We start from the raw sequence: 14,073 nt of genomic DNA, 5'->3' as shown, positions 1-14,073 counted from the left end.
AAACGGATTCTTGGTATACTTGTCAGCATTTCCACCAATGCCAGGAAAGAAACCGAATAGAACACAAAAATCAAAGGCCATTCTAAATTCTTCTGTTTCACAGATTACCAATACCTAAGAATTTATTGCCTTCCAGTCAGCCTAGTGGAGACTCTGTCCACTTAATGAGGCCGGTCCTAGAAAAGCAAATCTCAGTTTGTAGTAGGCAAAAATTCAAAGTCTTTTGAGCAGAGCAGACTCTCCATACCGTTTAATAAAAAAAAATGTTGGGAAAAAAATTTCTATGTTCACTTATGAAAAAGAAAACTGAGAAGCATGTCATCTTTAAATCCCTCTGGATCGCACACCAAAAGAACTGCAAGTCTATTTTCCTCATCTGTCTGGGGTGCCCACTGAAGCAGCCTTAAAGCAAACTATTGCATCTCCACCAAGAGTAAGTATAGAGACATAGACAAGGAACCTGAAATGCATCACCAGAATAAACTCTGGATAAAAAGGCCTTACAAGAACAGGTCAAATCTGAATAGCTCCCAATCCCCCACAAACCAAAGTGACACCATTAAAGCAGGAACACAGACTGGGTTCTACAGCAGACAAAAAGGCCAAGGTAAAGTTACCAAATACATTAATATTCATAGATGTTTGAAATGATTAATTTATCAAGGGAAAATAAGCAAGAAGAGGTTATAATACCAATTACTCTATGTCTCAATATATGACAACTAACAAGGGAAAAATAAAAAGAGAAAACTAACAATTTCAACTACATAAAATGAGAAGATTTTGATACACACAAAACCAGGACAGCCAGAAAAAAGGAAGAAAAAAAAAAAAAAAAACTGAACAGAGTGAAAAAAGTCTTAGTGCTAAATACCAGTGACAGAATTCTGATATGTAAGACATCTAAACAGAAGTGGTGCACGTGTGTATGTGAGCGAATGGATGTGGGAGTGTGTGAGGGAGAGAGCGAAAGAGCGATCAAGGGTCATTCAGCAACAGTTATACTCCCAAAGGATAGCAACAGTTTTCAAAACAATTATTTCAAACTGCTGTGAGCAATATGAAAGACTGCTCCACAACACACAAAAATGCTAATTAACCCAACTCTGAGATTTCCTCTCACAGCCAACAAATGTTACAAAAGATGAAAACAGTGTATGTGGGAAGGAATATAGAAATACAGGCTTACTAATGAACTGTGCTCCAACTATCTGGAATTATAAGAAAAATAGCCCCAAACTATTTCTATACTCTGAACCAGAATCTTCCTGCTGGGATAGAATAGAAGGAGGTGAAAGATAAAGAGATTCAATGCAGCACTTTTTGTGGAGCAACAAATGGAAACAAATTATATGCTTATTGACCAAGGAATGGCTGAACAAACTATGGAATACAATCTAACAGATGTGGAACTATTAAGAAAATTCAAACAGCAGGATTTCAGGGAAACATGGGAAATCTTATTTGAGGTAATGCAGAACTATAATAATGTAAACAAAAATAACAGTAAAGTCAAGTCAATATATGAAGATTTTACTGACAACTCAACCTCGGCATAGGAGGAAAGGAGAGAGGAGGAGGGCACAGGGAGCTCTGAATGTTGCCTATGCTATCAGCTGATTTTGTTAACTGGCTATTGTTGGATTTTTAGTGTTATTATGAGGAAAGTGTTCCCAGGTTTGGGGAAAAGAGGACCAAAATGGTTTATCAGGAAATGACAATGATAAAACACCAAAAATCACCCGAAAGGTATTGTAAAAAGTCTCAGCATACTAATTTCCCTTTTATTACCAACATTTTCACTGTTTCTATAGTACTCCTTAAGACACAACAGTGATTCTGAACTCCTTAAGGCTGTACCCATGGCACTGTCCAAGTGCATGTAGATAATGCTCACCAATGAGAGGTGGCCATCCACTGGTATAGTCTGGGGCCACACTTAGCCACAAAAATGCCAAATATACAAAGACATCTTCAGTACCCCACTCCACCCCCTCTTACAATGGCTTGTTGAGCTTCCCACGTGATAGTGGCTGAGTGAAAAGGGAACTAAGAGTTTAAAATATCCATTCAGGATATTAGTTAAATTTCAGACACCCTAAATTTTACGTGTTTGTCTAAAGGTCAAACTCGATAAAAATGAGTAGTTAAATCACATTACTGGTATTCTCAACATGAAAGAAAAAAGGATATCGAAAGTAAATGGAAGGATGATTCATTGGTTCATCATAAACAAAACAAAGAAACTGAGCAGAATTGGTTTCTTATCTATCTCTAAACAAGGAACATCTTTCCAGAGATTCTTGGTAATCATGATGAATGCAAATAAAAAGATTAAGATAACTGTAGTTTACATATTAAAATTGATTGCAGAGGTTAAAGAAGCTGAAAATTTCAAAGACCCTGACAATATTCTCAAAACTAGATATATAATCACTACTTCCTTTAAAAAGACAGTCAGAAGGCATATAACAGTGTCCATCAAAGAAAACTATTTGAGCATAAGAAATGTTTTATTTGGATATAAGAATCGTCTCAGAAATGTCTACATTAAAACCATCAACTATTTAAAGCCAGGGTCAAAAATCATTATCAAATTTCAAGAAGAGATAAAGGTAGGCAGAAACCAATGTGAAAAATTACAAGAGCTTGAGCCCTATCTATTTAAACATGCTACTGATGTTAAGCAAAAACATCCTACAATCACTGTGATTTTTCTTTTTTTGCTAAAGTTTAAGAAAAAAGAAAACCGTTACCAGAGCAAGAAGATCAAAGAAACCAATAAACCCACTTGAGTAGCAAGCATATGATCTTTCTGCCAAATGGGAATAAAAGAGAAGCCAAGGACTAGTTCCGAATACAAACAAATTTGTAAAGTACAAAGAGATGGAGAAAAAAATAATGAGCAATATTGTTCCATTGCAAGGAAAAGCAGTAGAAGTAAAAATAAGTGCAAAAAGAACTTGCCCTGAGACTCCAGCTGAGTACTACTAACAATTCAAGAGACAAAGTGGAGAGCACAGTGAGATCATCAGCATTTCCATACCAATCTATTTGCCATCATATTTCACAAAGGAGTGAAAATGTTTGTGTTTGGACCTTCAGATGCAATCCTGGACATTCTATACCTAGTGAAAACCAGCAACATAGATGCCCAACCAGGGAGCAATAGTTGAACCATGAGTGGACATAGCAAAGACAGGTTGCTATCTATCTCAAAGCACTGAGAAACACTTCTCCAAGAAATTTCAGGGAGGTGAAGACATCAAAAGGGAAGAAAACTCTAAATGACAAAAAGCAGTAACTACCAAAACACCAGCTTTCTAATCTTTCTAAAACCCCAAAGAATAATCAGTGCGCATATCAAAGCAGTCCTTCAAGAAAATGTACAAAGGAAAGAGAAAGGATTTTACAAATGATTATTTCAGAGAAGAGCACTTTGTTATGTATTAGAGGACCCAAGGTTACTACCCAGCAGTGTTTGTTGATTAGAACAGACTCTCAATAGAGAGAACTCAACAAGAGCAGAATATATTCACTTATGAGTAAGATACTCCTCATCTATATGTTAAGATCACATTACACTCTTTGATAAATGCAGACAAGGAGACTTGTCTGTAGCAGTACTTGGTATTCCTGTGAAGCATAAAACAAGAGCGACATTTAAGAGATTTGTTAAGGCAGGGACCAAATGGAACAGAGATTCCCTCTAGACCATGAACATCTGGAACCAAGCCCCAGAAATATTGCAAGGCTTCCCTCTTCTTGGGAGACCTAGAACCATTCCACACTAAAAATATATTAGGGAAGAAAAAAAAAGTGCAAAGAAGGAAGAAGGAGGCAAAGAAGAAAAGAAGGAGGAGGAAGGAGAAAAAGAAGAAAGAAAGGAGGAGGGAGGGAAGGAGAGGGGAGGAGAAAGAAGGAGGAAGGAGGAGGAGGACAGAGGGAAAGAAAAAGAGTAGGCGTAGGAGTAATACACAAAAAGTGCCTACTGGCCAGCAGCCATATATGCGAGAGAGGCAGTGCAAGATGGACAGAAAGTTGGGCCCAGGATTAAAGAGAAGGAAGATTTCGACTTATTACTTAAAAGCCTCAAGCTGCTCTCCAGCTCAAAGATCCATCTTTGAAACATGAGCACATGATGGTGAATCTTACAGCACCATATCGGTGACTCTAAGGGAAATGAAGGGACACGAACACACTAGGTTTCTAATGATTACCCAAAATGAAAGAAGCAACAAAGAATAACATCAAAGAAAGGCATTATCAGTAAACGATGATAGCCGCTGCCTCTCTGGGCCCAGCCCCAAGTACTCCACTGGTACCCAGGAAGTACAAAATGGAAATGTGCAGGTGGTTCGAGAATGGATTTCTAGCAAGACATGAATGAGGGGCTGAGATATAGATATAGGGAGATATGGGGGCGTGGCATGTGAAGGGAGGATGAAAGGAAAGAAGGGAAGGAAGGAAGGGAGGGAGGAAAGGAGGAAGAGGGAGAGAAAGACAAGAAGAGGGCTAGAATACTACATAGCTATTTCATTAAAGAATTCTTATTACTTTAAATTACAGAAAAATAATGACTCAGTCATAGTTCCATCAATCAATAAATAATAATAATAAAAAGCATCCACATATTGCTTTAAAGTCTGTAAAATGCTTTATCTACGTAACCCCATTTAATCCCTGGGTGAGGTAGGTGTTCTCATTATACTCATATTACAAAGGAAGCCGGAGAAAATGTATAGGACTTTCCAGGTGGAGGGGAACAGAGGGACAGAGTAAGAATAGATGAGACACACAAGGAGACATACATATACTGAATAAATACAAGTCATTCATTAAGGGGGTGTTGGGAGAAAAGGCATGAGCAGGCTGGTGACCAGGCTTCCCATAAAAGGTGAGGCTTCAAAGAGTGATTCTATGAAAAGGATGCTTTGAGGCAAGCGTACATTCCAAACAAGAGGCCCAGGGATGGGAGTAACTGGTGGGGAAGAGAAGATCAATTGACCCCACAGCCCAGAGAGCCTGAGTCAGGAGCTGGAGCCAGATTAGGAGGACTTTAAAAATTAAGCTGAGACTTACAGCTAATTTCAGAGACAAGAGGAAGTCAGTGGAGTTGTGCATGAGGGAATGGCATGGTCAAATCTACAGAAATGTCCTGCAAAATCTAGTTCACCTAACACAATCCTTTGCCTAAATATGTATGTAAGGAGTTGGAAGATGGGGGGTGGGAGGGGAGACAAGCCAAGAGAAAGAGGCTGCAGATGACTGAAAGATCATTCCATCAAAGACTTTCCCCTCATTTCAATTTCTAGGTCCAGAAGGCTAGAAGGCAGGCAGCATGAAGTAAACCTGGGGCTTAGAATTAAAAACCCTATAGGGGCTAGAGAGAAATTATTCCTCTATGAGGCTGAGAGCTCAAAGGACTTGCTCAGGGTCACACAACCAACATATCCAGGGCAGATTCTACTGTGATTACTTAAGACCAATATTTAGTGCTTGGAGGTGGGGGGCGTGTGTGAAGGTGTTTCTCTTGGAGACATTTCCCTGCTACCTCGGCCAGAAGCTCAGGGCACTGCTCTGTCTATGATCCACGTCTCTTAAGAACTTGACCTCCTAATGCCCTGCCATTGTCCTGACACAATCCTTCCAGGGTGAGCTACCTGCTCCCCCCCAAGGGAGGAGACCCTAATAAAGCAAGTCTGCTCGTCCCTGAAGATGGGAACATTCAGCGGTGGGGATCAGCAAAGAATGAACAAAAGAAGGGCTAGAGAAGCAAGGAGCCAAGGGAGGAGGCAAGGCCTCTTTGAAAGGGCCAGTGAGGAGCTCAAGATTGCAAAGGAGGGAAATAAAGTCACAAGGGGTGGGATGCCATGTGAGAACAGGAAGGCATTAAGAGAAAGGAGGTCTCAATAATGTTAAAGGGGGAGTCTGAGAGGAGGAAGATGACAGACGTGGAAGAAGATAAACAGAAACCTGACTCCTCAGGGAGAAGGCCTGCGCCCCTGGGGGTCTCTAGAAGATCAGAAGACAAGAGCGGAGTGCAAGTTCACCAAGTCCGGAACGATCGCCTCCATGGGCCCCGTGCTGAGTGGAGGTTATGGAGTTAATTGGAAACCTCACAATCCATCAACTACACAGAACGCCCTGTCCCCAGGTTTCTCTTAGCATTCCTGCCCGGTCAATCCCCACACGGAGCCCCCCAACCAGCTGTCCCTATGCTGAGTCCTGCTAATCGGGTCACCTACAAATATACACCAGCAGATTTCCCTGAGGCCTTCCCAGCACAGCAATTCTTCCCTGATTTATCGGATTCTTGCCCCAAATCAGCCCCAGACTCCTTTTTTCTCCTTAGTCCCAAATGTCACTCCCTTTCATCCCACAGTCAATCCATCTCAATTTCTCAGAACACTTTTAAGTTCATTTCACCCACATCAAGGCAAAATTAGAAAGGCTCCTTTCCCAGAGGGCTCCACTCCCATGTTCCATTTTCTTTTCACTATTTTTCCTTCTGCCCTTTGCTCTTCTCCTGTTTCCTCAAAGAAATTTCCCAAATAATCCTTTCATCCTTTTTTCACTTCTACTAGATTAAGGGAGGCCTATAAACAAGTCAGTCCTTCAAACATTTGACACTGCCTCTCCTCCCACAGTTGGATCTCTATATCCCAAAGCCTGGCACACAGTTGGAACTTAATAAATGCTTGTTGACTGCTCTCTTCCTGTTCACAGCCCAACACTTAAAATAGTAGTTTACTCTTATGGCCTTGACTTAAAAAGTGAGTCACACATTCACTTTTCAATCAGTATCAGCCTTTTGCCCAATCACTCTCCAGAAATGAAAGCTTACCAGTGATATCTTAACTGTGAAATCTAATGGCGGGGCAGCTAGGTGGCACAATACATAGAGCACTAGCCCTGAAGTCATGAGGACCAGAGTTCAAATCTGCTCTCAAACACTTAACACTTCCTAGCTGTGTGACCTTGGGCAAGTCACTTAACCCCAGCCTCAGAAAAAGAAAAAAAAAAAAAAAATCTAATGGCCTTTGCTTATTCCTCATCCTGTTTTCCTATTTCCTTCTAAAATCTCTTGCCTCCTATCTCTTTGCATAAGACTTCCAGTTTAAATATTTAGCTAAACATTTAAGCATTTATCTGTATTCTTAACTACAGTCCCACATAGATCAATTGCCCAATGGACATTTCCATAAAGATGTCCTACTGGTTATCTCAAACTCATAGGTCTACAATGGCGCTATCATTTTCTTTTTCTATAGACTTATCCCTGCCCCAAACATCTCTATTTCTGTTGGGGACACTGATATCTTTCCAGTCATCAAAGCTGGTCAAGTTTGGTGTATTCCTTTATGTATCTCTCTTAAATCTAAACCTTTGCCATCTTATGATTCCACCATCACAAGCTCGTATCCATCCCCTTATCTCCACAAACACCAGCAGTACCCAAATCCAGACCCTCATCCCGTCTCACCTCAACTCCAAATGAGCTTCTCTGCTTCCAGTATCTTCTCTCTCACATAATTCCCAAACTAGCCTTTCTAAGGCACAGGCCCAACCAGGTCAGATCTCCTTTGCTCAAAAGACTTCAATGTCTTCCTGTTACCTCTACGATAAAGCACCAACTCTTCAGCCAGAAGCCTAACCTAAAAAGGTCTTCCAAAGTCTAACTCCAACCTACCTTTCTAGATTATTTCATATCATCCCTGTCTTTTGTCTACTCTACTTTCCAGCCAGACTGACCTACAAGCCACCAAACTAGGCTTCTCCCAGTTCTGACCCTTTCTCAGACCATTCTTCATGACTGGTCTTTACTTGTACCTCATTTCCTCACCTTTGCACAGTCTCATCTTCCTTTAAAGCTCAGATCTGAAGCTATCTTCCCAATGAGATCTTCTTGAACATCCCAATTATAAATATTATCCTTATCAAACTGATGGTAACTTGTGTGAATACATACTAGATCTCCTCCCAATAAAATATAAGCCCTTTGAAATAGGCATTGTTTGCTTTCAAATACTCAGAATCTGGTCTTGTATGGAGTGAGCACTTTAAATAAATGATGTGGTTTGGGGGATGGAGGAAACTACAGTATGATTTGGAAACAGAAGGCCTCAGTTCAAATCCGGCCTCCTTAGCACTGGTATGACTTTGATCTGGGTGTCAATGCCTTCACCGACCACCTAAGGGGACTGGACTAAAGGACTGTGTGAGCTCCTACCAGCTCTGGCTACATCACTGTGGATGACAACCACAACTACAAAGTCAGTATCTAATAATAAGAGAATGTGTTTATAAGACACAAACTGGGATGCTGCAAACCTGTTACAGCTGACATTCAAAATGGTGAAAAACTTTCAAAACTCCCAACACAATTTTCCTTAAAATTCATTTCCCTAGTGATTAGATCACTGTATTAAATGTCAATTTAATGATCATGAATTAAACCTAACAGATCCTTGAAATAAAACTGTCACAGGATCATAACGTGAAAGTTAAAAGAGATGTTAGAAATCACTTTGGCTCAGAGAAGGCCAATGACAAAGCAGCATCCTGAACACAAGAAATTCCTATGTTCCTTGGGCTTGGTTTTGGCTTTTGTGGATTGGATTTGTTGTTGCTGTTTTTTGGGGGGGAGAGGAGAGTCTAAAGGAAAGACACTTTACCAATCTCCTATGAGAAGACTCATTTTTGCAATCCAAAACAAAGTTTCAATCAGAAACTACAGCCATCGCAACTAATTAATACTGATATAAAAATATGGAATGACTTTAGCAAAGAAGCAATAGCAATTCACTTATAAATTATTCACTATAAACAATTTGGATTTACACAGAAATGTAAGGATAGTTGAACATTTGAAATTTCATAAACATAATAAATCACATAATTAATGGCAATCATTTAAAATGACATGATCATAATATCAAGAGATCAAAAGAAAAAAAACACTTCAATAAAATATAGCATTGATACGTGTTCAACAGTACTAGGATTCATTGAATAAAAGAACCTTCCTTTACTAAGAAAATCTTTCTGAAACCAAGAGCATTATTTATAGCAAAGAAATACCAGAAGCTTTCCCCCAAAAGATGACAGCTAAACAGAGAAAAGCTACTCAATGTCTTTACTATCCCTGGGTCACAGGGCCACAGGGTTAGAACTGGAAAGGATTGCTGCAATTACATAGACCAATCACCTCATTTTATAGATGAGGAAGTAAGGTCAGAGGTGAAATGACTTGTCCGAGACTAAATAAGTGGCAAATCCCAGGTTCAAACTTGACTTCTTGGATTCTGAGTCCATCCTTCTTTTTACTGTTCCAAGATTTTAGAAATCTTATCCTGTTCCTGACTTGCAAATTCACTTATATCAAACCATTATAACCTTTCGGCATAACTGCTTCACTAATGTATATGATATTAAGGCTACAGAAGCTTAGGGTTCCGAGGGGCATCACGGGACATCAACTATTCCCCAATACCTGCACCTGGGCAGCGACTAACTGAACACTTACTTCAAGCAAGGCAAACCTCCCTGCCCTCCAGATTCAATATAATTCAATTCAACAAGCACCTATTAAGTGCCTATAATGTGCAAGGCACTGTACTAAGTGCTGAACATACAAAGACCAAAATGAAAAATCATTGAGACTCCAGCAATTAAATCATTTCATTTTCAAACATATGTTGACTAAAAAAAAATCTGATTTTGTACAAATTCTAGCCATTGGCCTTATTTCAACCCACTAGAGTCGTATCAGAAAAACTAAGACTAGTGCCTTCTTCCACCTAAAGCCCTTCAGTGACTGAAGGCAGTAACGTTCATACTGCATCTTCTTGCCTCCAATTTGAATATCCCCAGTTACTTCAACTACTCCTTAAATTACATTGTTTCACCATCTTTGTCACCTTCTTTTGGTTGGATTACATCTTGTCAATTCTCCTTTTAAAATATGGCACTTAAAATGGAAAACACAACAGCCCTTGCGATCCATAGATGGCCCGACTCTTTACTTGGTAAGGGCATTATACTTCTCTGAGTGCAGCCTAAGTGATTAACATCAGAGCTTGCTGACAGTCATGTTGCATTTATTAATGTTTGCAGGCAACTAACACCTGTAGTCCTCTTAAGGTGACTTGCTCTCTGCAGAGTTCACGTTTAATCTTGTGTAAATTCTTGTTTAATTTGGCACAACATTCCAACATATCAAGATTTTTATTACAACTTGATTCTCTCATCCAATGAATTGTCAGCCACGAATTTGACCAATAAGTAATCAATGTCCCTGCTAAAAATATTTTAACATATTGGGACCAAAGACTGGGGCATATAGCACAACACTTGAGACCTCCTCCCCCACCTCCATTCCATGTTAAAAAACAATCCATTAAATCGATACTCTAAGGAGAGAGTCATCCAACCAGTTTCAAATCCACCTAGTATCCAGCTGGTATCCAGCAAACATTTCTCCCTATTAGGACACCATCCAAGGATATCATGAGAGACTTTATCCAGATGAAGTTCAGACATACTATGTCTATATCCTTCCTCTCCTCTAACCAACTAGTAATAGTGACCCTGTCAAAAAAGGAAATGAGGTTAATGTTAGGGAGTGAACGTGTTTGCGTACGTCTAACCTACGTTTAAATAAAAACACGCATACTTTAATAGCTTTAAGACCTTTAACTAGAACTGGGATTCTGGGCTTCTAGTTGGCCAACTTACTGCCCCCCTTTTTGCTCATCAGCACCGGGTACACTGGACTGCTAGGAGCAAGCTTATCTCCTACACACCTGTGAATGCCCTTCCTCCTCCCCAAAGCCACATTTCCCCCCCACCCTCAATTTACTGTTCCAATTAAAGTTTATTAAACCACTCTTCCCAATTCCTTCCCCTAGTTCTGGCCAGTTCTAAGTAGGGTAACTATAGTAGAGGACAAGAATACAAATGACATCATCAACGCTTTCAATATCATCGTGATTAACACAAAGAACGTTCTATTGGTCTCTACCTCAAGCAATGTCCCAGCCTATTTCGTGTCTAACAAAGCTGAACTAGAATATAAATTGTACTTGCCTGAGTGCTGGTTCCTTGAAGCAGGGAGCCCTGCAAAGCAAGAAGGAGGAAGAGGAAGAAGCAGTGGTCACAAAGAGCCAGCATGGCTTCATCAAGGATAGGTCATGCAACACTAACCTTATTTCCTTCTTAAACAGTGTTACTAGACTGGTGGATCAGGGGAATGATGTAGATATAATTTACCTAGATTTTACCAATGCATTTGACAAGGTCTCTTGGGCTATTCTTGTGGAAAAGATGGAGAGATGTGGGCTAGACAATCATACAGTTGGGTGGAGTCAAAATTCACTGAATGGCTAGAAGCAAAGACTACTTAATGGTTCCATGCTCATTTGAAAGGTGGTCTTGAGTGGAGGGCCCCAGGGATGTGGTGTTGGACCCCGTGCTGCTTAACAATTTTATGAATGTCTCAGATAAAGGCATGGATGGCATCCTGATCAAACTTGCAGATGGCACAAAGCTGGGAGGGGGAGCTAACATGGTACATGACAGAGGCCGTACTGAGAAAGATTCAAAAAGGCTAAAATGTTAAGCTGAATCTAATAAGATGAAACTTGCTAGGGAGAAATTTAATTTCTTACACTAAGTGGGCTAACCATGGCCGGGAAGCAATTTGAAAAGGATCTACAGGTTTTAATGGACTACAAGCTCAATATGAATCAACAGTATGACATGACAGGTAACAAGCTAAGGTGACCCCAGCCTATATTGAAAGTGTTTCCCAGATGAGGCACACAGCAATCCCGCTCCATGCTGCCCCGGTCGGGCCGCGCCAGATGAAGGGGAACCCACGGTAGGAAGGACAGTGAGAAGCAGGAGAACATACAGAAGAGTGCCAATGAGTGGTGACGGGCCTATGGATTATGCCACGGGAAGAGCAGGGGAAGGAAGCCAGGGCCCTCAGCTGTGAAGGGAAGACTTAGGGGGAACAGGCCCAGGCTTCAAGTGTCTGAACAAAGGCAGGGGGGAAATGATCAGATCGACTCTCCTGAGCCTCGGACAACAGAACAGGAAACACTGGGTACAAGGTATAGAGAGGAAGTGAGGGGAGATGGAGAACAATGTCCTCAGAATCAAGGCAACTCATCAAAAGACAGTGTGGGCGGCCTCAAGAGAAAGAAGTCTTCAAGAAGACCGGGCACAGTCGCTGGCGAAGTCCACACATACTGATGTACATAAGCCCCTCTAAGGACGGGGTGGTCTACACCTTCCAACCCTGAAAGTCTGTGACAGGAAAGTTTTCTCATTCTTTCCTTTTCCAACTTTCAAGTTCAACCTGAGCACAATTTTTTGATCAACATTTAATAAGCACTGGGCCCAGATTCAGCAAGGTTTTGAGTTCAAATTCAACCTCAGGCAGTTGGTAGTTCTGTGCAAGCCACTTAATTCATGATTGCCTCAGTTTTCTCAACCATAAAATGGAGAGAATGAAAGCACCTTCCTCCCAGGGTTGTTGTAAGGATAAAATAAGATCATATACATAAAAGCACTTAGCACAGTGCCTAGCACATAGTATGGATTTAATAAATGCTTATTCTCTCTCACCCGCCCCCTCCCGCCCCAAAAGTGCTTATTCATCCAAGAGAATTTTAAATCTTGTTATTCAGTTTTACCCATGTCTTCACAATGTTACATCTCACAAATATTTATTAAGTAAGTACTATGTACCAAGCACTGCAGCAACTAGAAGGAATTTCACTACAGGAAAAATGGATGGACTGCTCAGAACAACTAAGATCCGCTAGAAGCACAGGAGGCTTTTGTGTTATATAGTCTAGCCAACAAACATTTCTCGATGTTTAGTAGAAGACGCGGGGATTATAAATACAAAAATAAAGCTATCTTTTGTCCTAAGAAGCTTATATTCTACTAGAATGATACAACATGCACACAAATAAGTAAAATCGGTAGGGGAGAAGCAGAGTGGGGGACACACGAACAGGTGCTAGGAGTCACACAAAAGAATCAAGATTGCCCTCACAAAGAAAATGGCACTCTGAGCCAAGCTTTGAAGGAAGGGAAGGATTCCAGGCCTGAAGAGAACAGAAACGCCTGGAGGGAAGATATTCAGGTGGGCTAGACTACAGAACATGTGAGAAGAAATGTGAAATGAGTCTAGAAACGGAAGCTGCAGCCAGGTGGCTCTAAATGCCAAGTCTAGGAGTTTGTCTTCTTCTAAAAGCAACAGAGGGGTTGCTCGAGGAGGGAGGGCCGGCGGCAATGTGACGGCTCACCTGGGCTCCAGGCCCACTATTTGGCAGGGGTAGGGGATGAAGTGGAAAGAGACAAACAAAAATACAGTGAAGGTTCAAGAACTGGTGGCCATCTGAGAGGAGAAAAATGAAGAAATGGGGAGACATATGGAAGGAAATCAATAGGACTTGGTGGCAGACTGGAAAGAAGAAATAATGGGTGATGGTGAAGTGAGGATGACGCCGAGGAAAGATGGCAGGGGAGCTGAATACCAAAACTAAAGTTAACTGACCTCAAGCCTAATGAGATGGGATAAGTGCCTAAGAATTAACCTCCGTACATGACATCAGCCTATGACAACAGGAGCATTCAGAATGGGATAAAAAGGAAGTTTCATTTGGTTGAATTTTTAGTTATTTGGATCAGCACAAAAGGATGCTACGGGGGATAGAATGCTAAGGTTCTTACTTTGCTCCTTTTTTTCTCCATACATGGGAGAAGGACCTTCACACTGCAAGTGACAGAATAAAAATGTCTAACAGGAGCAATATAACTGCTCTTAATGAGCTCAAGTGATCTGACCCAGATTAGCTACACCCTCAGCCATTGGCAGTGTTGTCTGAGTAACCACAGAAGACAGAGGGGATGCTTCAGGTCCCAGGAGGTTAAGAGACGCCCCATCATCTGTCTGAAAACCGTAGGCCAATGAGCAGGACTTGGATTTCTGGGGAAATTGCCCTTCTGGCCAAGGAAGCAGAAGCCAAGACCCCAGACTAGCCCAGGGAACGC

General features: G+C 41.0%; 1 protein-coding gene across 4 annotated transcripts in view; it reads right to left on the bottom strand.

Moving 5' to 3' along the window:
- Window positions 1–14,073, bottom strand: part of CDK13 (cyclin dependent kinase 13) — a 103,646-nt gene that overhangs the window by 34,389 nt on the left and 55,184 nt on the right. For 2 of the 4 annotated variants that reach the window (XM_074284497.1, XM_074284499.1), the window contains exon 6: window positions 11,092–11,121. The exons of the other annotated variants lie outside the window; for them this stretch is intronic. In XM_074284497.1, coding sequence (XP_074140598.1) covers window positions 11,092–11,121 — 30 coding nt within the window. The remainder of the gene's footprint in view (window positions 1–11,091; window positions 11,122–14,073) is intronic. 4 annotated transcript variants of the gene reach the window in all.

The sequence above is a fragment of the Sminthopsis crassicaudata genome, chromosome 1, assembly GCF_048593235.1.
Source record: "Sminthopsis crassicaudata isolate SCR6 chromosome 1, ASM4859323v1, whole genome shotgun sequence".
Classification (NCBI taxonomy): Eukaryota; Metazoa; Chordata; class Mammalia; order Dasyuromorphia; family Dasyuridae; genus Sminthopsis; species Sminthopsis crassicaudata.
The sequence above is the reverse complement of the archived record's forward strand: the minus strand, read 5'-3'. Positions and strand labels throughout refer to the sequence as shown.